This window comes from Engystomops pustulosus, chromosome 1 (genome assembly GCF_040894005.1).
Source record: "Engystomops pustulosus chromosome 1, aEngPut4.maternal, whole genome shotgun sequence".
NCBI lineage: Eukaryota > Metazoa > Chordata > Amphibia > Anura > Leptodactylidae > Engystomops > Engystomops pustulosus.
In genome coordinates this window covers 206,888,171-206,912,801 of record NC_092411.1, presented here as the reverse complement: position 1 = coordinate 206,912,801, position 24,631 = coordinate 206,888,171, and the positions used below count along the sequence as shown (strand labels likewise).

Below are 24,631 nucleotides of genomic sequence, written 5' to 3'. Positions count from 1 at the left end.
ATGGGTATCCTTAAACCACTAGAGAGAAATACCACCAACTTCCTCCAGGACACCACAGACCTTTTAAATCAGTTCTAGGGAAAGGGTGGTGATTTAAACTTTTTTTCTTTTTTTTTTTTACTTTATTTACTGTTTTTTTAGACCCCCTGGGGTCCTTTAACTCAAGGTGGTCTGAGCACTCCTACCATAAACTGCAGTATTGTAGATTCTGGCAGATTTTCTGTTGATCAGAAAGAGTGTGCCACCGACACAGATCTGTGACACTGTTACACATCTGCATACATGACAGGTCCTGGAGTCCTATATAGACTCCAGGCTGTTATGGTGACGGTTCTTCTCTCCTCCATGACGTCTCAGGGAGCAACGATCCCCTCCAAGATTTAAAAGTTTAACACCTGCACGGATTGGTGATGTTTGCAATGGGCTTTGCTGCAATATGCCGACATGGTATAACATTGCTATAACATGCCCCGGAAGAAGCCGTCCAAGCGAAACCCAGGGTCGGGCATGAGAGATTGGCGTCCTCATGGAATTTTTTATATGCACATTTTAAACACTTTTGTTTGTGAGTATATGATAAAAAAAAGGTATTTTATTAGAAGCAACAGACCACGCTATGTGTACTTCAATTTTCCTCTATAGCAAACACTGTTGAGGAGCAGATTTTAAGTGTGAAGAGGATAAAGAGTAAGCGTTTCCAGTCTGAATGGTGGCTTTTTCTTAGAGGAGATGTACAGTCGTGTGGAACTTTGAAAATATTAATTTTGGATTGGAGTTGATGGAGATAACACAACAAAGGATGACATCAAGATTAATAAAGAGCTCCTGTCAGATTTATTAATCCTTTTTATGATGCTATAACATTGTTGGCGGTAAGGGGTTAAAAATGTTTGCTGCCCACTAAAACTCTTGGGAGTGGAATGCAGGCATGAAAGTAACTGTACTAAATCAATGTCAATGTTTTTCTAATCCTTCCAGCCCCAGTTATGAAGGTTGCACTGACCACTATATCATCGGATCACCACTACACAGCCAATGTTTCTAGTATTAACATTTCCTTTTTCTGATATAATATTTATATTACCGCTTTTCAAGTTTCATCCAAAAAGTACATCAGAAGAGAGCATGGAATGCAGGCAGCACATTGACTTCATTAGCAGATGCCTAGGATCTGTTATTTTACCAAACAAAGGCACACAACTTCTGAATGTACAGGTCAGAAAACACTTCTGAATCCAAAATCATGTTTAAAGTGGATGTGCTTCGCCTCCTGATATGTCAGTCTTAATAAATACTTGCATTCTTCAAGAAATAACAATTCTGAAATAAATAACAATTTATTTCTCCTAGAAATAAAGCGTTTGAGATCCCCTCCTCCTTCTTTAGATACCTACAAATTAGGCATGCCTTCCAAATGGAATTTCCTGGTGGGGTAATGCCCTCTGTCCACTAATAAGATAACCTTTGTTTCTAGGTTATCAGTCTCTGCAGGGGTGATCTCCATGTTATATACATCCATATTGGATTTACTGCTTGGAGTACTTAGATACAAAGAGATATTGGAGCATGAATGTTACACATGGCCAGAAAATTCTGCTCCAGTCCTCACAGAGTGGGATGGAGGAACAGGGGAGATCTTGTACCAAAGCACTGAACACACTCAGCTTTGCTACTAGTCTCAGTTACACACAGAGAACACTGTCACATGACATCCCCCTCCATACTCCTATGGAAGCAGGGAGCAGCATCCGCTCCTGTCTTTCAATCTGTATCTGTTAAAAACTATATGGATCATAAGAGAAATCTGCATAGCCAGGAGACACAGCTACTGCAGAGCCAGGCTAAACTGGGGAGGATAACAAAGAAACTACTGTACATAGGTAATCAAGATAATAGGCAAAAGTGTTCTACATTAGACTTTCAAGCCAAATTTTTCTTTTATTGTATAAATAAATAGTGTCAGTGATGAAAAGTGTAATATACCAATTCTAAAGGAAAATTCTTCCCTGTTCTGTTTTGTCCCCTCTTTCCTTCTTGATTTAGCTGTATGTATATATCAGATATCTCTCCACATTCACAAAGACAGGAATTGGTGGAGAGACTCATCACCTAAAGAGCAGAATCATCAGTTTTTCCACCATTGCACTAAGGAAGCAGAGCAGGAACACTACAAAATCAGGCAGGTGAGTAAGGTCACTTATTTTATATGACACTCCCTGCCTTTACCTATTTTGTTTTTAGTCTAAGAATATTTGAGTGTTTATTAACCCCAGAGTTAGGAATCTGTGTATGGCGGGGGCGTCTAAAAACCGAAGGTGCATTCACACGTGGCGTTTTGGGGATTCATTTTACATGTTACCACGTGTTTGGCTGCTTTGAAGATTTTCTTCATTGCTGAAAGTGTAAGCAGCTGCGCTAACAATTTCACAGCTGGTTACACTTCATAGCAGCCAAACGCATGATGACAAATAAAACGGATGTGTTCAAAATCAGGCGTTTAAAAACGCATCCCTAAAACGTGTGCACTCTAAACGTGTACAGGAGCAGGGATAATAATTTTCTGTCGCTATAGAAAATAAATGAAAGCATGTATAAACATTATGCAAAAAAGGATTGACTTTATTGTCCCATTTCAAAGATCTTACTTTCAGCTTGGTCATAGTTGGTCTGGGGCCTCCAAGAAAATGGCATTCCGGAACTTCTTTTTCTTGCGGTTCTGTTTTGGATGATACTGATGGCTCTTGGTGTCGGGTATTCATGTGAGGAAAGTGAAGAAATTCGATATTAGTAGCAGCAGCTGCCTTCTGCACGCTGTGAACCTGGAGGACCCGTTCATACCATCCAGTTATTAGAGGAAGTTCATAAATCTTGTCTCGAGATACTTTCTGGAGTGATACCTAAAATTAAACATTTGAAACTTTTTACCCAATGTACAACATTTCTCATTTACATAGATAATTCCTCATGGTTTACTAGATCTCTGCTTGCTGTCATTCTATAGAAAGCTTCTACGTCCGGTGGATAATTACTTGTCTAAGGTCATGTGGTGTCACACAGGTGCATGGCTCATTAGTATCACAAAGAGTAAAAAGAGCCGTGTGTAATAATGAGCTGGTGACAGATTTCTATCTACTGGAAGTAAACATAGAAGCTTCCTATAGCAAGCAGAGATCTAGAAAACCAAATTGATACAGACAGTAAATTGAAAAACAAACAATATATTTTGTACCATTCCTGCTACAGATAAAATGGTTGACATGCGTGTGGAAATCTTGATGGCCATGACAGAAGTCTGAGCATGTGACATCACCATGACAGTAGTCTGAGCATCTGAAATCAGAAACCACTAATTATTAGAGAAGTTATCGGCGTTAATTATGGAGCCTCTGTGTCTGCACAGCTTTGTCTTCACAGAAGACGTGTCTACCCATGTCATGGTGAGATAACCAAAGGAGCTCTCCCTGTCATCTGATAGTCTATGAATAAAGGGATGAAGTCATCACTTGCAGGCAAATATCATTCCGTCACCTTCAAGTTCATCTACTATGTATTACTATAGAAAAAAAACAAATAACCGCTACATAGACTTCATGAACATATGGCTTAAAGTAGGTCAACTCCTTAAAGAAGACCTAAACCAACTATGCCAAGAAATTGTCAGCTGCATCACTCCATTTTTGGTCCCACCGAGGGTTAACTCATCAAGCTGACTTGCAATGCCGGTCTTACTGTGAATGTTTCTCCTTGCGGAGGACTGATGTCACCGGTGTTAGGATTCATGCTGACTTCATCCATCTCCTATGGACCTGTGACTATGTGGCTGCATTCTGGAGGGAAGTAGTTTCTCTCTTATTTGATATTGTGAATAAACCAGTCCCAGCTTCAACACCTTGTGCCTATTAGGTTATAGCCCGGAAGACGATTGGTCTCATTATGACGCTATTTTTCTGAAGGAAGTACCGTTTTTAGCTTGCATGGCTATTGCTATACGATGGTTGGCTGACCACTCTCTCACGATTTCTCAGTGGCTCCTGGTACTCTTCCCCAGATACCCTGTTTAATGTTTGCAGTTGTTAGAGTAATGCTTAACAGGTAGATTAAATTATGTAACGGCCGACAATAAAGACGCAGACATCATTTGTTGCATCTTAAGGAAAATCTCCAAAGACCTCACCCAAACATCTTTATTAATACACGTCCATTTGATGGGAGTTTCTGAGGTAGACACAAGGAGGAGTTATGGGCGGTATAACTTATATGATGATACATGGCCGATTACATAATTACATGTGATAGCATGTTGGCAATATCTTGTGGTTCTGACATCTGGAATTAACTAGGGAGGGGTTACTGGGCCTTCCTTGTTTTCTACCCCATTTCCCTCAAAATATGATACAATACAACTTTATTAATCCCCTGGGGGGAAATTCTTTTGTACACAGTGCTCGGCATATTAACAGATAGGGATGCAGCACGGTTAGATAGAGTTGTATACATGTTACACAGACTAAGGCTATATTCACACTGCCATTGCCCGCCCGTACCGTACCGTAGCGGGCAACTGCAGTGCACGGGGAGAGGAGGAGGTGAGCGCAGCTCACCCCCGCCCCTCTCCATAGGAAGTAATGGCGCACGGCGCCGTATTACGGCAAAAGATAGGACAGGTCCTATCTATTTCCGGGTAAGGAGCGGTGCGGTGCCGCACGTGTGCTGCACCGTACCGCTTCCGTAGGGCGCCGTGCGCCCATTGACATCCATGGAGGACGTATATCGGCCGTATATCCGTTGGCCGTATATATGTCCTCCATACGTTAGTGTGAATGTAGCCTTAGATTCCTTGCTTGTTGTTTACTTGCTTAATGTTATAATTTACATATATACAATAAAGACAAAGACAATACTAAAGGTTACAAACAGCTACTACAGTGTTCTGGGCAGCAGTGAAACCAGCGTTGGTAAGGAGGGACACTGTCCATTGCTGCTGAGGTGACATTGTGCCAGCACATTAAGCTACCTGGCTGACAACCTCGAGCCACTGAATACAGTGTATCCACTCCCGTTCAGTGATGATACACGTGGGTGAATGAGACAAGATGCAATAGGGTTAAGCGGAGAAGTGGTGGAGTGGAGGGGAACCAGAACTCACATTTTGGCATCAGGAGCAGGTAGAATGTGCAGTCATAGTATTGGCGCTCTGGTGCACCTGAAATCAAGACGCATGGTGGTATGAATGGGGTCATGGGCTGTGGCATCTCTGAGCATCACCTGTGCCTGGTGGTGGTGTCTAGTGCTGCAGGGATTTGGGTTTCAACAGGTGCATGGTGAAGGCCTCAGGAGTGCAGTGAAGGCCTTACCACCTGCAGATTCAGATCCTTTGCGTATGGGTACTTGAGTTCTTGAGGGTACTGCTGGGTCTCAGACACAGACTCTGTGCTCCACTTTTGAGGTTCCAGGTAGAAATACCTGTGACTCAACGACCATGTTGGGGCTGAAGCATGGAGGCGCGGGCTGTAGCACAGGGGTATCCAGTGTGCCAGTGGATATTGGCGGTCAGATGCACCCACTGGAGGGTCGTCGTCTGTGCAGACAGGCCGACAAAACACAGAGTGCACAGGGCACCACACTAGCGACGGGCCCTCAGCTATGCTGCTCCGGTGGGTGTCCTCCGGGCAGTGAGCAGGCGGGGTCGCCTGCTGTTCAGGACTGCTGTGGGATGCAGTTGGGCAAGCACCAGGGGTTCCTCAATGCTTCTGGAGTGCTGGGCCACGGGATAGTCGCTGCTAGAGAGGTGGTCACATCTCTGCAAGCTTCGAGAATGCTGGGGATGCCGGAACGCGGGAGCCTCAGCACGTGGCGTCTTCTGGGAGCCTTTGCCCTCAAGATTGCTGGTCCCGGCCTACATGCTTGAGTCTGCTACCGATTCACTACAGCAACCGCCAAACACTCTGAAACTCCATTGGCATTGGCTGTGCATCCCCGGTACGCAGGGAGGGGGATTAGGGGGGGGAAATAGGGAAAAAAGTAGGGGAAAGGATGGTTTGGAGAGTCATAAGGAGTCATAACCTGGTAATGATGATGGAAATAGAATCACAAGAAATTTTTGTTGGGCATGATGATGTTTGAAATAGCATGACTACAGTGTGCTAATAATTAGTACTAGTAGTGCAGCTGCACACATATACATACAGTGGAAGGAGTATGGTGGCATGTAGCATAAACATTTAAATCTGTATTTCCCTAAGTTTCCTTCTCATATTCCACTGTTGTGGTAGACTCCTACATATACATCATGGTTGACTTCAATAAACACAAAACCTATCTACAAAAAAGCCATTCCAACCAGAAAAATTATGAAGTATAATTAATCTTTATTACAAACCAAATGACAAACACTTTAAAAGCAACAAGAACAGGCTGGTCACATAGAAGGGAAGGCGGAGACACTACACAAAATCAGACGAATCTTGCAGGGTGATGCATGGGGATGGGTGCTACCCTCCTAAAGGGAGGTGTGCCTGAGGAGATATGCTATAAATCCAAAAGGGGGAGTAGTCCTAAAATCAATGTACAATGTTTAAGGTGCATAGTGCCTGTACATCCCAATAGGGGGCATATCTAAATCTAAAAGCACACATTTCATTAAAGCTTATCATGGAACACATAAGACAGCTCTATTATATGTCCTATTCTAAAGGTAAGCAAGTATATTTGTCATGATAGCGGTAAAGTAATCATATTGCACATACCCATTGTAGTAAGTTCGCCTGCCGTCTGACACAGAAGCCCCGACGCGCGTTTCGGCGCTAGCCTTCGTCTGCCCCCTATTGAGATGTACAGGCACTATGCACCTTAAACATTGTACATTGATTTTAGGACTACTCCCCCTTTTGGATTTATAGCATATCTCCTCAGGCACACCTCCCTTTAGGAGGGTAGCACCCATCCCCATGCATCACCCTGCAAGATTCGTCTGATTTTGTGTAGTGTCTCCGCTTTCCCTTCTATGTGACCAGCCTGTTCTTGTTGCTTTTAAAGTGTTTGTCATTTGGTTTGTAATAAAGATTAATTATACTTCATAATTTTTCTGGTTGGAATGGCTTTTTTGTAGATAGGTTTAGTGTGCTAATAATGCAGATTTTTTTTGTTCAACAATAATTATGAATTCTTGTTCATGGAAAAATAGAACATCCCCTGAAAAAAAGTCTTAGCACAATTTTATGAGCAAAAATTAATATAAGGCACGGTCTTATTTTAGGTGAAACACAGTATGGCATACACTGTGTACAGTAGGTATAGGGCTTTATTTGATGTTCTTGAGCTAATGTTATTGGTTTTGTAACTCTGACTGTTTTACCAATAAAGCGATTGTAAAAAAAAAAAACGCTAGTTTCTCGTGGTCTCCGATTGTACGGCTTTCACGGTGTGTCCAAAAGACATCTCAACTTAATTCTTTGGGTCGGCTCGATCATGAAGATACCAAACTCAGGTATTTACATTATATTCTGCTACATGGTTCACTGACATGAATAACTGTTTTTATATTTTGATAGATCAGGCATTCTGGGAAATGGCGATACCTAATATGTATAATTTTATTTATTATTCTTCTTTCTATATATTTTTCAAAACTTTGTTTTTTTAACTTTTATTCCAGGCCGCCTAGTGTACTTTAACCATAGTGGGTCTGGTTATTCATACGATATACTGAAAAGAGAATATAATGAAATATGGTATTTTTTCATGATGGCTCGCTATGAACCCACAAAAAACTGATTTATGCAGAGTTTGCTGAAAAGTTAGTGACTAGTTATAAGTTCAGCTGGTCAGGGAATGTGCTGTGTTACGCTACATTCACACTACAGTATGGGGGACGTATATACGGCCGACGTATATACGGCCGATATACGTCCCCCATACACTCCTATGGGCTCACGGCCCTGTACGGGAGCGGTACGGTGCAGCACACGTGCGGCACCGTACCGCTCCGTAGCCCGGGGAAAGATAGGACATGTCCTATCTTTCCCCGTATTACGGCGCCGTGCGCCATTAGTTTCTATGGAGAGGGGCGGGGGTGAGCTGCGCTCACCTCCTCCTCCTCTCCCCGCGCTGCCGTGTGCCCGCCGTGCTACGGTGCGGCGGGCTCACGGCAGTGTGTATTTAGCCTTATATAGGTGTCCAGTTTTTGCTATGCTTTTTCTCTTGGTGGCTGGTGCCCAAGGGTTATACGGGCTGTACATGGGAACCTAGCATTGCAGCTAATATTCCCTGAACATTTACTGCATTTCCCCTTGCATCAAGTACGGCTTGGATCACACAATGCAATTGCATAGCATTTTGAAATGAATTGGGAAAAACGTGTGTGAAAAACACATGGATTTCAACCAAACTCATGCATAAATCAAATGTGGCTTTCTTGATGCGTTTCTAATATGATACTTTGAAAATTACACTAGTGGCCTAAATTCATGCATACTTGATAATGTTATGCATAAATGATACATTACAAATTGTATTCTACGATTAGAAGAAATTCGTTTCTTACCAGGAATTGGTGGATACAAGGCAGCAGAACAACATCAGTCAGAGTGAAATAAAGACCCTCAGCAAAAACATGCTCCAGAGATGGGAGGTCCGAAGTCTTTGTCTTCCTGATGTGGGCAGGTTCTCTTGTAGTTTTTGGTGGCACATCTTGAACACTAAGTTTGGACAAAGCAGCTGTTAATTCCAGGCTAGAAGGTTCTTGAAGGCTGTTTTGAGAAGTTGCCCCTTGTACTTCTTTTCTTTCATCGGTCTTATTGGACTTAATTTCCTGTTGCATCTTTTGCCGACGTATTTTATCATCATTGTGGACTCTGACCGGCTCACCCAGCTTTCCTTCAAGCTTTAGAACTTCTGAGGGAATGATGGCACAAGGTTCTTTCAGAAATTGTTCAACAGCAAAAGGTATGCTGATCTCACAGAGCCTGGTCCACTGACTAACCTACAAAGAGCAGATGACAGCAACTCATAATCCACATATACATGCATCTGTAGTAACAGTATTGTGACCAGGAGTAGATAGATGAGGGGGAGCCAATATCCACTCTACCTACTAAAGAAATGCTCTATTAGGGAAGATTAAGGGGAACCTGTCACCTGGAGCCTTTTTTCTGGCTCCTCATGTACCCATAGAGAATAGTGTACACATTGCCAAAGAGTTTTTATAATACAACTGGCTTTTTCCGATAAAAAGACAAATTAGATGAAAGTTTACCTCACTCTCTGCAGAGCCGTGTCCCATGTCCCCTGGGAGTGGCCAGTGGGGAGTGGTTTCGCCCCACTCTTGGAAATCTGCCCCGTCATGTGTTTATTTAAAAATGTAAAAAACACGCATATCCCACCTATTTGAAATTGATGCATGACGCATGGGGAAATGGGGGAGCCAGAAAAAGGGCTCCTGATGACAGGTTCCCTTTAAGGGCTGTGGTGCTATACCGGCTATATGTTTCATAAATTTTATATACCCGTTTTAACTGTTTTGCTTAAAGGGGTATTCCCATCTGGACATTCACATTTAACTAAATTCATTTGCCATAAGTAAACATTTATTCAATTGGATGTCATTAAAACAAATGTTCCTGTGTGAAGATAATTTCTCATAAATGTAGCCATGTTGGCCTTTAGAAATCAGCTTCCTCGGAAACGACCACATCACATTTTGGCAGCACTGGCCAAACATGCGCTATTTAGTCCTGCCTGATCACATGTCTTCAGCAATCATTACTACAGGAGGGCTGTAAAATATGCCGTAACTCCTGGACATATCACATACAAAAACTTTTAGTTTCTTTGTGTATCCACTCCAGCAGAGGTGGCCGTATCCAGGGACACAATTTTATAGACCATATGACTACATTTATGAGAAATTATCTTCACTCTGGAAATTTTTTTTAATAACATCTAATTGAAGAAATGTTTATATATGGCAAATTAATGAAACTGAATGTGAATGCCCAGATGAGAATACCCCTTTAATGTTTCCCCCAATCACCCAACTAAGAAGCAAATGTAAGCCACAGCCTATTGGGTGATGGAATGTAAAACTCTCTTTCCACTGCTCCACTTGTAGGAAGTCTTGGAGCATTATCCCTGAACACGGATAACGAAACCATTGTTATCCAGACATTAAAAAAAATATATACTATGAAACATTTTCACATAAAGTCAGCCCCTGACATGTTACAATAACAAACATTTGACAAGCCCGTCTTAATAGAAAGGGATGCATTCTTGGAAATCTAATGCTAAGATGTGAGACATAACATATCTTCCTACATTCTGCAGAGATTAGTACCTGACACGGCACACTAGACATAATTGGAGGTTAATTAAGGTAGAGTTTCCACAGCGCAGGGAATGTCTGTTCCAACATGTCTGCCGATATCTGTATCCATGAACATGGACGCTGCAGGACCTGCTGGCATCACATATATAAACACCTACCAAATCACAATGTCTCTGCAAATAGATCATGAAATGCACAATCACCTACAGGAGGGGGTAAACTTGCTGGCACAAGCAATTCTTCAACACGAGGAATCTTAATTAAATGGAATTCAAGAAAGTATTATCCTAATGAGAAGATTCCAAGATTGTGATGTTTTCAGAATAAAATCCATGTCACTCAGACTAGCATGTGTGTACTTATGGGTTGTGTATGTGAATGTGTATTATATGGTAGCCCATTCAACGGAGATGTGATGGTCATGGGCGACTCATATTAAACAATTTCTAGTTGAGGAAAGCTGATTAACCTTTCCAAACGTGTCTAAGATAACAGATGTCTCCTATATAAGCAAGTGCAGTATATTACACACACAGGTCCATATTCCTAGTATCTAAAACTGACTAAATGTGGTGTACCAGTATCTACTATAGATGTGGGAAAGTATATATGTGAAGTATATACATATAGCAGCTTGTCATTAAAGAACAAGCTCATTAATACACAAGCCTCAAATATATAGTCATTGCTTGTATTATACTCTACTATACTAACTTATATAGTGGAGAACATTAACCCCTTAGTGACCCCCAATATGTAAAAAATCCACATTATTCCCTGTCCAAAATGCTGTAATAGACAATGTAACAACCCAAACTATACAACTTATGTGCCCCCTACTAAAAAAAAAGAGCAAAGAAATATTCCAAAATATTAGACAGGGCAGGGGTTATATACAGGGGGCTGCAGGCTGTGTACTAGGGACAGGGGGCTGCAGGCTGTGTACTAGGGACAGGGGGCTGCAGGCTGTGTACTAGAGACAGGGGGCTGCAGGCTGTGTACTAGGGACAGGGGGATGCTGGTTGTATACTAGGGACAGGAGACTGCTAACTGCATACTAGGGACAGGAGGCTGCTGGCTACATACTAGGGACAGGAGGCTGCTGGCTGCATACTAGGGACAGGAGGCTGCTGGCTGCATGCTAGGGACAGGAGGCAGGGCAACTTTGCTGCTGAGAGCGTGACACAAAGGGTGGCTATCTTACCTCTATTAGTGAAACCAGACAGTTAGGCGGCTCCCAATGGTTCTAATTTTTTGGTGGACTTGCACCCAGACAGCAGGGAAGACTAGAACTGTCTCCCACAGTTGCCCTGTCAGTGGCAGACAACTGGACCAAGGTCCATTCCAGTGACAGGGGGGATAGGAGAGTCATCTCAGGCGTGTGTGCTCCTTACACAGCGGCCATTATCTTAAAGCTGCCACAAAAATTTCACCCTGCTGGAAGCCTTTATTTGCTTGCTTAACCCCTTCCCGACATGCGCTGTACTAGTACGGCGCAAGCGGGGTCCCGGTGCATGGAGAGGGCTCGCGGGCCGAGCTCTCTCCATAGCCGGTAAGTCTTTGTTTTCCTGGCGATCACCGCCTGCAATGGTGCCGGAGGCTTCAAATGGGCGCCGCCATCTTGCTCCCCATGATGTCATTGGGAAGCGGCGATCCGTCACCATGGTAGCCTCAGGTCTTCCGAAGACCCGAGGCTACTTCCTTTTTAACTCATTCTTCGTTTTATCAGCACATTGTAATGAATGGGGAGTAAAATCCACAGTATATGTTAGGATCGTACAGACAACCTAGGGTTAGAGTATCCAAGGGAGTCTGAAAAAGAGTAAAAGTAAAAAAAAAATATATATATATATATATAATAAAAAAACCTAAAAATTAAAATCACCCCCCCCCTTCCCTAGAATTGATATAAATATAAATAAACAGTAAAAATCATATACATATTAGGTATCGACGTGTCCAAAAATGCCCGATCTATCAAAATATAGTAACGTTTTTTCACTGCGTTTTACCCCGTAGCGGAAAATAGCGCCCAAAGTCGAAAATGGCACTTTTTTAGCCATTTTGAAAAATATAAAAAAAGATTGCACAGTCCTAAAAATTATAGCAATGAAAACACCATCAAAAGTCGCAAAAAATGACACCACCCACAGCTCTGTACACCAAAGTATGAAAAAGTTATTGGTGCCAGAAGTTGGCAAAATTAAAAAAAATAATAATTTGAACAGGAGGTTTTGATTTTTGTGAATGTATGAAAACATTATAAAACCTATACAAATTTGGTATCCCCGTAATCACAACAACCCAAAGAATAAAGCAGACATGTCATTTGGTGCGCACAGTGAAAGCTGTAAAATCCAAGCCCACAAGAAGATGTTGCAAATGTGTTTTTTCACCATTTTCACTGCATTTGGAATTTTTTTTCCCGCTTCCAAGTACACGGCATTGAATATTAAATACCGTCACTTTGAAGTGCAATTCGTTACGCAAAAAATTAGCCGTCACAAAGCTCTTTGCGGAAAATAAAAAAGTTATACATTTTTGAAGTTGGGGAGTGGAAAATGGAAGTGAAAAACTAAAAAGGGCAAAGTCATTAAGGGGTTAAAATCTCTCCATCCTGACAGTGCACAAACCCCAGTTTCCGCTCAGTATTACAGCAACACCCAATCAGAGATGCTTAATCCTGCAAACACATCACTGTGCTGCCACTGAACCCCAATACAGTTAATATATTAAAATATAAATTTTTGTTATTAGAGCAACATTCATCACAAAATTATGGAGAGGTGACACACAATCCAAGTTATGCCGTTTTGTTTTGTAGAAATGTGAAACAACGCAAAAGGTTGGTTATCACTCATCTAGATCCTCAAGATCTTCTAACTTACTTCGGCACAAGCTTTCAAGCAGGTCTTCTTAAAACCTAGAAGTTCAAGCACATCCTTCCTGGAGGGATTAGTCATGTGTGTTTTCTGTATGATGTGTCTAAGGACTACCGCCAGCCCTGCTCTACAGAACGCACCAGATGCATCCATAACCGCAGGCAGGCGACAGCTCTGAACAATTGCTGGAACATCTTTCCTGGAGATGACAGACACATTTAGGTTACTGGGAAACACATTTTCCTCAAGAATCCTGCGGTCAACTTCTGGTACAACTAGAAAAGTTGTGAATTCTTTGCAATCACAATAGGACATCAAAAAGAGTACAATGGACGTATGAAGAGGTAACACTGTGTCCTCATGGTGAAGGTCAATATCAAGGAATAGTTGTTCTTCACTAATCTTTATGCTCTCAGAATCTTTCATATTTACTGAAGTGAAAAACCTAAAAAAAATAGAAGAAAAGTGTTTTAACTATTACATTAATTATTACATACATGTTCTATGCAGAGTTAAAGGGAACCCATCAAGAAGCTGGTGGAAGGTTACATATAAAGCAGGGCAGGTAAATAGGTCACATTAAACATATGCTAGAATTTGGCAGTGCACATTCCATTCAAATTGGATAATAGTGTCCCCTTTACTTGTGAAACCTCTTATTAACCCTCAAAATAGTGTCATTAAGGTATTAGAATAGACTATATACATGAAATCTCTCCATAATCATACCTCAGGAATAAAGATAGTGTACAATATTTTTCTACAAAATTAATGGGATAAGAACAATATTTTTATAAATGGCACAAACACACTTTTGGCACCACCAAAAACTGGGAAAAACCATTGACACAAGTATAAGCCGAGGGTGGGAAATGAATTGGTCACAGCCCCCCCCCCCCCCAAGTATATAGCCAGCAAGCCCCCAGTTGTATATAGTCAGCCAGCTCCCAGTAGTATACAGCCATCAGACCCCTGTAGTATACAGCCAGCCTTCCCCCATGTAGTATACAGCCAGCCTGCGCCCATGTAGTATACAGCCAGCCAGCCTGCGCCCATGTAGTATACAGCCAGCCCCCAGTAGTATACAGCCAGCCCCCAGTAGTATACAGCCTGCCGTTCTCCCAGCACTAAAATATAAACTTATATACTCATCCTCCGATGTCGGCACAGCTCCCCGATGTCCCCAATGTCGGCGCCTCCCGTCTTCTTTCTTCCCCGCGGCTCTTCTTCTTTCATGGACGCGGCCATGTTTTCTTCCAGCAGGCACATCTATGACGCAGCCGCTGCTGACATCCATGACAGAAGAAAGAAGAAGAGCTGCAGGGAAGAAAGAAGAGGGGACACGCCAACATCGGAGGGTGAGTATATACGTTTTTGTTTTGTTTTTTTAAAGGTGGTTTTGTAATAGACTTGTGTATAATCCAAGGGGACGCTTTTCAGCATGTTTTGCCATACAGATGCAGTCCATATTTAAAAGGGGTTGTCCAAGAGTTCCAAAAAATTAGGAGCCAGGCTGGTTTGGGCTTTTTAAAAAATAAATGTGTTCTCATCTCCTCCCTAGCTCACGATATTCCACACCGCAGTCCCTCTGATGGGTGGCCCTGTTTGTTTACAGGGACATGGAACCTATGCTGTGGGAGCTTCCTAATGGCCGAGGTGTCCGGCCACACCCACCGTCACCATATTACAGTGCCTGATACAGTGCTAAGAGATGGGGATGGGTGGGCGTGGCCAGTCACCTTGGCTGACCGGAAGCTCCCCAAGCACAGCTTTCGTGCGCCTGTAAACAAGCAGGGGCACAGATCAGACAGACCGTGGTGCGGAACATCGGGATCTAGGGAGGAGAAGAGTACACATTTATTTTTCTAAAAAGCCCTTCCCAGCCCCCTACAAGGATCAGTTTCGATTTAACACATCATATGACCCTTCAAGGGGTCAGGACTGGCTAGTGATATCATTTTCCAGCTTTCCTTTTTTATTTGCGAATCTGCAAACACAGATGACATAGGGATGACGTTCTGACCATTTTTTTTGTAGACAAGACCACAGATCAGTTGTTTGCAGACCGAGGACAGCAGACGTTCATTTGCAGGTAGTCCCATCAAAGGATTTTCACAGCACAGAAGGTATAGAAGCAATACATGTCCTGGATGAAACTGCCTTCCTCAAAACAAAAGATTCTGCACCCACCAAAAATGTGGGCACCTACCTCAGAAGACAATCACGCGGACATTACCACTCTTTAGAACCTTCCATTGGTGTGATAAAACAGGAATCTCGGCTTCCTGGAGCAATGAATGAACATAAAATAGTAAAGCAGGTAGTGGGTTAGTGGTACCAGAACATGCTTTCTTACATTTTGAGGGGAATGGGTTAGGAGGAAGCTAGATAGAGACTTCCCCTTTAAATCTTGGTGTTAAAGCTCCTGCCAGCTATGCCGCCCTGAAATAATGTATTCTAGACATGCTTATCAATACAAAGCCTGACGCACATGGTGCAGCTGCTTTGTCCTATGGATTATCTAAAATTGGATTCCGTTTCTGGGAATATAAAACCATGTCTTTCATACATTCTTAAAATTAAGCCTCACCACTGCTGTATACAGAAAGAAAAAAAAATCAATCTGCTCTGCCAGTGTTTATTTCTCCTCAGAATAAGAGAAGACTGGTGATTATTTATTAAATTCCAGCGGTGCCACACAGCACAGTATTTATGGGGAATTTAGAAGGGACGAGCGCTGCTAATGGATCAGACCGATGAACGCGCCTCCACAGATCCACATGCTTAGTGCTGTAGAGACAGTGAAACTACAGATCAGTGGGCCTGGGCTTTTTGTTTCATCACAACCTTACAGTGTTCTACAGTGATAATTTCCTGGTTATGCTCCTGTGTACCAAATGTGCACCTAACACCCTACAGCAGGGCATATTGATACTGGTGAACAAATTCATTGGTAAAAACACAAAGCAGTACCATTCTGACACACTCTTACTGATTTATCATCAGTCTTCTGGCGCAGCTTTGGTGTCAAAAAGTCACAAAATTCTTCCATCATGCTTTTGACACACACTCACTGACTTATCATCAGTCTTCTGGTTTTGGTGTCAAAATTATTGCATCTTGCTTTTTTTTTACTTTTTGACACCAAAAAGTTTGTGGATCATTTCATGCCACCCAGACATAAGAGCACTTATGTGGCTGAGTGAGTAGCACTTCTGCCTTGCAGCGCTGGGGTCCTGAGTTCGAATATCACCCAGGTCAACATCTGCAAAGAGTTTGTATGTTCTCTCCCTGTCTGCGTGGGTTTCCTCCGGGTCCTCCGGTTTCCTCCCACACTCCAAAACATACTGTTAGGTTGTTTAGATTGTGAGCCCCTTGGGGACAGGGACTGAGTTGACATGCTTTGCGCAGCGCTGCGTAATCTGTGTACGCTATATAAATAAAGAATTATTATTGCCAATTTAAGATTCTGTCTGAAAGGCCATGTAAGGGTAAATTTATTTACTGCAACTTGAATTCGGAAAAAAAAAACAGATACGCCCAAAACAGAAACTTTTATGAGACTTTCCTTAAAAAAAGTTGCAAAAGCACGAAAAAACAAGAACAACATTGATGCCGGATTTAGGAAGCATAAATAAAACATAACGGTAACAATAATCAATGTGACAGGCAGCAGAGCTCCAAAGACCGTCTAAAAATAATGTCCCAGAAAAAAATGCTTAATGATAAATGTCCTCTATCCACCTAAACCCCAAACTGACACTTAGGCCCATGTATGCCTGGGGATTTTAGGGGAAATTTATCAAGACAGTAGTTCATAGCCATGGTCTCCTTTTCTGACAAAGAATTGCGCTTAGTCATTTAGACTAAGTTCATGTTTTATTTTGTGAATGTGTAACATGTACACCAGGAACAGGGATGTGGAGTTGGTAAACCAAACCTCCAACTCCCACATACATGGGGCATGTTTAAAGGGAACAGTTCACCAGGAATGTGGTTTTTAGCTGGTGACAGGTTCCAATAACCTTCTGAATCATTTCAGTACATTATATAAGCTTAATTCACATTACCTGGGTCCCTGCCAGAAGCATGTGGAGAGTCCCAGGAGGATCGGCAGCTGTAGTCTGTTTGTGTGTGTGTGTTAGTCTTCTCTCCTCTAAACTTATGCAGGGGCATAGTGTGGAGGAAGGTAAGAACGCATGAGGAGACACAGGCACACATAAGCTGCAGTTGCCCCCACCCCTGGGACTCAGCACATGCTGCTGTCGGGGAGCCAGGTAATATGAATCAAACTGTTATAAACTACTGAAATGATTTAGAATGCTGACAAAGGGATTTTAAAAATCATCATAGCATATGCTATTGGAACCTGTCACCAGCTAAAAAGTTATTTAGGGAGAACATAAAAAAATATTTACTGGAATACAACCATAGAAGTATAACTTTAATAATTGTAATTATTGTGGCACGGATGCGCCACAATATGATCGTGTGCGCCAAAATCAAGGGGCAATTCAGGGAAAATCAGCGCAAAACGGAAAAATTCCCGTAGCCCGCTAGTAAAACGTGATTCGGGCCCTTAGTAAATGACTCCCATTATTACATCTCCCCCATTGACTATTCTTGGTCTATGGGAAAGGTTTATCAAGGCTTGCACGCCATAGGCGCGCAGGGTTTATTATTCAATACGGTTTATTTAGTTGAAGAACTTGAAAAAGTTAAAAAATAAATAAATAAAACAATTTGTCAATAGTGACAGTATACATCATAATGTCAATGGGACACACAGGACCCAACAACAAGTAATGTGGATGGGTAACCTTCACATGCAGTAACTGCACTGCAGTGTAATGGAAGAATAACAAACCCATACATATGGACCAACTCTATTACCAGCCTGAAACAGCACAGTACATAAAAGTGACAATGTAACCAAATATAGAGTCTTGGATGTTTTGGGGCTGGGTTTATATCATATGTATGATAAATCCCCCCATGTGTTTATTCTCACTACTTTTCAGTGGTCCATTAAAAAAAATAAAAAATATTTGGAGCATTTCCTATTGTTTTCCATAAAGCATCACTGTTATGATCAGGACACAAAACAGGGGGAAGGCAGATGTGTTTTTGCACACACATCCTTGTGAATAAGCCCCAAGGTAAAGGCATGGGGTCGTGATTAATTACAAAAGTTGATCCAGTAGTTACCACTTTGTTAAATAAAGAAATATAAAAAGGCACGTGCACAACATTATCACTTATATAATTGAGAGGGGGATGGTAGTAATGATTATACATTCTAAATTATCTTCACTACTGTGGAAAACGGTGATCCTCAACTGTAGCTCTTCCTAATTCCACAACAAGAAAAATCGCAGTTTTCCCAAGACAGTAACATGTTAGTATGCTCAATGACTTATTCATGGGATTCATTTTTGCAGATCATTTCACGCTGTGACCAAAATAGTAAAAGGTTAATGTGTATCTTGGACTTGTCACTAGGTGGCACTGTGTACCCAGCGTTACAAATTCTATTATATGACAAAGAAACACAATGACCCATAGAAATAAAGTAACCACACATCGACTAGCTATTAGAAACGTGCATCGATGTGACATTTATACGTGTCAGAAGACCTTACTCTCAATGTCTCCATTTAAATATTTAAGTACAAAATAAACAGAGAAACCCTGACATTCAACATTTATCAATAGATATTCTAAAAAATCATAAGCTGCAAACAATAGTCAATGATAGCAACATAGAAAACCAGCCAGCCTGACATATTTACAATGCAATGCAGCAAACCCTATGCTGCCACTGCCAGAGAGTCAGGAAGGAGGAGCCATGTGAAGCCTACATATTTTTCTATACAATTTCCCTAACTATGACTCCCACATACACGGGGCATGTTTACGTGATTTACTGTAATAAGAAGGCTTTCTAAGAACTAGAACTTTAATACATTGTAAAGATGAAAAACACTATGTGGGGAAAAACAGTTTTCAACAAAAATGTACTGAATAACATTTGTTTAATGAGTCTATGATTGGTTCTTAGAAATAGTATCACCTCCGTCAGATCCTCCTTCATAGATGACCTCAAGTCTGGTTGGTGGCAATGCAGTAACCACACAAGCAACATCCCTAACAATTTCCGGATAAAGAGGAATTGCCTCATGAACAGTCAATTTTGATGAACATTTGAACTTTCAATATAAGGCTTTTCTCTGGGAAGATGAAGGCTTGGTTTCTTCACCTAAAGTACTTTTCATGTGTGTGTTTCTGTATTCCTGAATTTGAAAAGTTAGAAAACAGTTTTCATATTATTTTCTATGTATAGTGTATAGAATCCATCAGAGAAGCTACTAACATGAACTCAGAGTAAAGCAAGCGGAAAAATAAAGCAGCATACCGAGAGATCATGCAATGGATAATCCTGCCTTAATCCAGTTTTCCCGACTTTTTCGGGCTATAAGGCGCACCGGATTATAAGACGCACCTTCAATAAAAGCCTGCTAAAATGTCTAGGTTCATATACAGTATAAGGCGCACCAGATTATAATGAACACCTGATTATAAGGATGAATGACCAGCAGGTGGCAGACCTGTGCACAGTTCAAGGCAGCTGTTGTCTGTAAATACGGTTCATATATAAGGCGCACTGGACTATAAGGCGCACCTTTGATTTCTGAAAAAATCGAAGGGTTTTTTTGTGCGCCTTACAGTCCAAAAAATACGATACTCTAGCAGTTCAAAGGTGATTGAAGACATTCCTTGCCTTTTGATCTGTAGGGAAAGTTCTTCTCTATTAAGCATGAGCAAACACTACATCCACATTAATCTCGTCTAAAACTTTAAATCCTTAGATCGGGAACTAACATTTATAGGACGTTCCATAGTTCCTAGAATTCTGATGAAAAAAATATTCTGCAGTGAACTATTTGTAACAATTTATTATATATTTTTACAGTATATGACCAGCCCCCTGGCCCAGTATATGGCCAGCCCCCTGGCCCAGTATATGGCCAGCCCCCTGGCCCAGTATATGGCCAACATTCCCCCAATATAGCCAACCACTGCCCAAGTATAAAGCCACTGGCAGTTTATGGGGGGGAGGGGGAGTTCAGGGGATACCGTCGGAAAGGCGAGTATTTACTCTTTTTTTTTACTCATGTATAAGCAGAGTTTGGCTTTTTCAGAACATTTTTTGTGCTGAAAAACTTGGCTTATACTCGAGCATATACAGTACTTTCTTTATCTCATGCTGACATTTAACAGGAAGTTTCATTGTATACTTCCTGTGGATAAATACTGTCCATGGTCATGGCAGGTGTGCTGCTTGTTATAATCAGAGAGAATAATCAGAGTGTTGAAACAAATCAAAATTTAACCGAGCTTGGACTTTTCACATTTTCATTTCCAACAAAAGACAAGCAATCGGGGACATGCAACACCTATTTTGTATTGGTTGCATGCAGCGCGGGAAAAATCATCCACTTTGCTTGTACTGTCCACTGCATGTACCCTACGTCAAAACAACCTCTCCCTCCCCCCCAAAGAAATTGTAATAATAAAAGTGCAGCTATAAACATAATCAATATTAATTTCAAAAGTGGCGATAAAATATGAGATTCTATATAATACAATACTGGAGTATTACATGTGCTCAGCTTTCTCAGCTTGCAGACATTGATCCCATTATAATCAGGGACCCAAGCAGCAGAACATAGACTCTGTCAGGCACTGGGGTATTATTAGCACATTAAGAATATTCAGCAGCCAGCGAGCCAAATCCACGCTAATCTGTGATTCTTAATTTTACCTGCTGCTTAATGAGCCACCTCGGCGCATGTTGTTCAGAACCCACAATGCAGAAAAAAAGATGGAAAACACTGAAAAACCCTCAAGAGGAAAATATAAATTACATTCTAGCAATAAGACTTTAATCCGTCAAGACACGGCAAAAATATATTCCGAACATAAACAATATGTCACCGGGTTTCACTGCACCCCATGGCTAATTGGAAGCTGCAGTGTCACCTTGGAATTAGGCTAATGATCTAAAGAGCTTTAATAGTTTCAAGAACCAACTAATAATCTATGGAATCAGCCAGTTGTCAAGGCATCTTCAATTTAGCAAAAAGGACAAATACAAATGGGGTTAAATGACTTATTAGCAGTGGAAGACAGCTGGATAAGATGCCTGGACATGTACATGCTGATAGATTGGAGTGCTGCCTTTTTCTTAATTTCATACGCATAGTGTATAGTCCTACTCTGTTGGCTGGCACCCCACACTAAGATTGTACTATTTTTCAGTGCTGCACAGCATTTTTAGATGTATAGATAGATAGGCAAGCAGACAGATAGACAGAAAACTTCTGGAACAACCGCAAGTCAGGACCCGACGTCAGCCCCGCCTGGCTCCAGTCTTCCAAACACAACCTCTGCCATCTTCCGTGCCCATCTGCAGAGGAACCAATGCAGGTGGTCTGACCTCCCAAAAGTGTACCAGACGAAGACAAGAGAACCCCTGCCTCTATTGTGCCAGCCTGGAGAAAGTGGAGATTCTGCAACCGCACTGCCCGTACAACTGTCCCATTGACCTGCTGCCAGGTACATCTCCTCCCCGAGGTCGGGTATACAATGTCAGCCTTTATCAAGAAGAATTTGCAGATGGTATTCATCTGCAAGTCGTCTTCCCCTGCTGGTGCTGGATTCTTCCCTCTGTCCTTGCATTGATTACCACGGCCTCAGTAAAGTCATGGTGAAAAACTGCTACCCTTTGCCTCTCATCACTGAACTTTTTGATTGCTTACAGGGTGCCAAGGTTTTCACCAAGCTGGATCTGCGAGGGGCATTTAACCTTATTCGCATCCATGAAGGCCATGAGTGGAAGACATCCTTCAATACTCGTGACAGGCATTTTTAGTATCTTGTAATGCCCTTTGGACTCTACAATGCCTTAGCGGTATTCCAAGAATTTGTCAACAATATCTTCAGAGACTTGCTTTACATGTGTATCATTGTCTACTTGGAGGATATTCTGGCGTTTTCTCCTGACCTAGTGTCTCATCTGATTCGCATCTGGCAAGTTCTCAGGCGCCTAAGGGCCAATCACTTATATGCCAAGCTGGAGAAATGCCAATTTCATCAGTAGTAGTCTTCCGTTCCTGGGATACATAATTTCTGATAAAGGACTACAGATGGATCCTGCCAAGTTGTCAGCTGTATTTCAGTGGCCTCACCCAGTGGGACTACATGCCATACAGAGATTTCTGGGCTCTGCCAATTATTACACGGCATTTTATTCCACATTTCTCCTCTCTTGTATCTCCTATTGTGGTGCTGACCAAGAAGAACGCCAATCCTAGACTCTGGCCTCCGGTGGATGAAGAAGCTTTCACTAAGCTGAAGTCTGCCTTTGCCTCTGGCCCATTTCTCACAAGGCCCGATACGTAGGAGCCATTCCAGTTGGATGCCTTATCCGTTGGTGCTGGAGCCGTCCTCACCCGCGTCTTCTTCTCAGCCACAGAGAGGAATTATTAATTGGTGATCGGGAACTTCTGGCCATAAAGTTAGCTTTGGAGGAATGGTGCTATCTTCTGGATGGAGCTCATCATTCGGTCTACATCTACACGGACAACAAGAATGTCCTTTATCTCCCGACTGCTCAGCCTCTCAATCCTCATCAGGCTCGCTGGTCCCTCTTCCTCCCTCAATTCAACTTCATGATTTACTTCCGTCCAGCCGAGAAGAATGTCAAGGCTGATGCCCTCTCTCATGCCTCCCATGTTGTTGGGGAAAAATCGGCAGCTTGTCATATTGTTCCTCAGGAACGACTGGTTCTTGCTGCTCCTGTGGACCTACGGCAGCTTCCTCCTGGAAAGACCTATCTCTGATCTGCTCTTCTACTAACTTGTGGATATTGCTCTCATGTGGCTGGGCACCCTGGGGTGCAGAGATCTATTGCTCTCATATCTTTTTACTACTGGTGGCCAGATCTGGTCAAGGACGTTTGAGATTTTGTGGGTTCCTGTGCCCGTAACAAGTCGTCACGTCTCAATCCAGCAGGTCTGCTGCTCCCGTTGCCGATACCCAGATGCCGTGGACATAGCTATGGACTTTATTACGGATCTTCCATCTTCTTCCAGTAACACAGAGATCTGGGTGGTAACGGATTGCTTCTCTGTCCCGCTTTGTTCCTCTGCCAGGTCTGCCATCGGCTCCACGCCTTTCCAGCCTGTTCTTCCTGCACATGTTCCGGCTACATGGACTTCCCCTGCACATTGTCTCAGATCATGGGGTCCAGTTTGTTTCCAGTTACTGGCGGTCTCTGTACGGTCAACTGCAAGTTAAACTGAACTTCCCATCTGCATACCAAAAACAGTTGAGAGGGTTAATCAGGCCCTGGGCTGCAAGTCCTACCCACTTTGCGGCCGGCTCTGGTGAAAACCAGGTGCCACTTAAACTCCATCCCAGGTTTTGGCTTTGTCTTCGTCCACGGTGGTCCAGAGGATCCACTACCACTAATCCTGACAGTCAGCAATTTCTGACACTTACACATACTACTAAAGAGAGTGGCAGGACGCATGCTCATACTGCCTCTCCACCTAGTAGCGAGAATGGATTCCCCATTTCCATGATCAGAGCGATCATGGATCAGCAATTTATCTAGAGAACTTTAAAACAACCCCTCTAGTACGGCGCGCGCCGGGTCCCGGTGCATGGGGAGGGCTCGCGGGCCGAGCCCTCTCCATAGCCGGTAAGTCTTTGCTGCATATTGCAGCAAAGGCTTACCGGTAACACCCGCGATCGGTGCTAGCACCGATCGCGGGTGTTTGCTCCGTGATCGCCGCCGGCAATGCTACCGGCGGCTTCAAAGAGATGGCGCCGCATGGGCGCCGCCATCTTGTTGTGGATCGCTGCTCCCCGATGACGGGGAGCGGCGATCCGTCGCCATGGTAACCTCGGGTGTTCCGAACACCCGAGGCTACTTCCTTTTAACCCTAATTGCACATTGTAATGCATGGGGAGTAAAATCCACATATACTGCCATACTGTAGTATGGCAGTATATGATAGGATCGATCAGACTACCTAGGGTTAGAGTACCCTAGGGAGTCTGAAAAATAGTAAAAGTAAAAATAAAAAAAAGTTTTAAAAAAAAAAACTATAATAAAAAAACCTAAAAATTCAAATCACCCCCCTTTCCCTAGAAATGATATAAAAATAAATAAACAGTAAAAATCATAAACACATCAGGTATCACCGCGTCCGAAAATGCCCGATCTATCAAAATATGATCATGTTTTTTCACTATGTTTAACCCCGTAACGGAAAATAGCGTCCAAAGTCGAAAATGGCATTTTTTTGCCATTTTGAAAAATATAAAAAAATTAATAAAAAGTGATCAAAAGGTT

The 24,631-nt window shown here is 42.4% G+C and overlaps 1 protein-coding gene and 1 long non-coding RNA gene across 3 annotated transcripts in view; one reads left to right on the top strand and one right to left on the bottom strand.

Annotated features, from left to right (window-relative positions):
- The window catches only part of LOC140071364 (uncharacterized), a 41,323-nt gene extending 39,145 nt beyond the window's left edge, over positions 1-2,178 (top strand). Inside the window, exon 3 of the long non-coding RNA XR_011849125.1 lies at positions 2,044-2,178. This is a non-coding gene — a long non-coding RNA (uncharacterized lncRNA). The remainder of the gene's footprint in view (positions 1-2,043) is intronic.
- Positions 1-24,631, bottom strand: part of GSTCD (glutathione S-transferase C-terminal domain containing) — a 71,258-nt gene that overhangs the window by 40,267 nt on the left and 6,360 nt on the right. For both annotated transcript variants that reach the window (XM_072118970.1, XM_072118979.1), the window contains exons 2-4: positions 13,213-13,651; positions 8,543-8,980; positions 2,646-2,897 (exon numbers count right to left, since the gene is read on the bottom strand). In XM_072118970.1, coding sequence (XP_071975071.1) covers positions 2,646-2,897; positions 8,543-8,980; positions 13,213-13,651 — 1,129 coding nt within the window. The remainder of the gene's footprint in view (positions 1-2,645; positions 2,898-8,542; positions 8,981-13,212; positions 13,652-24,631) is intronic.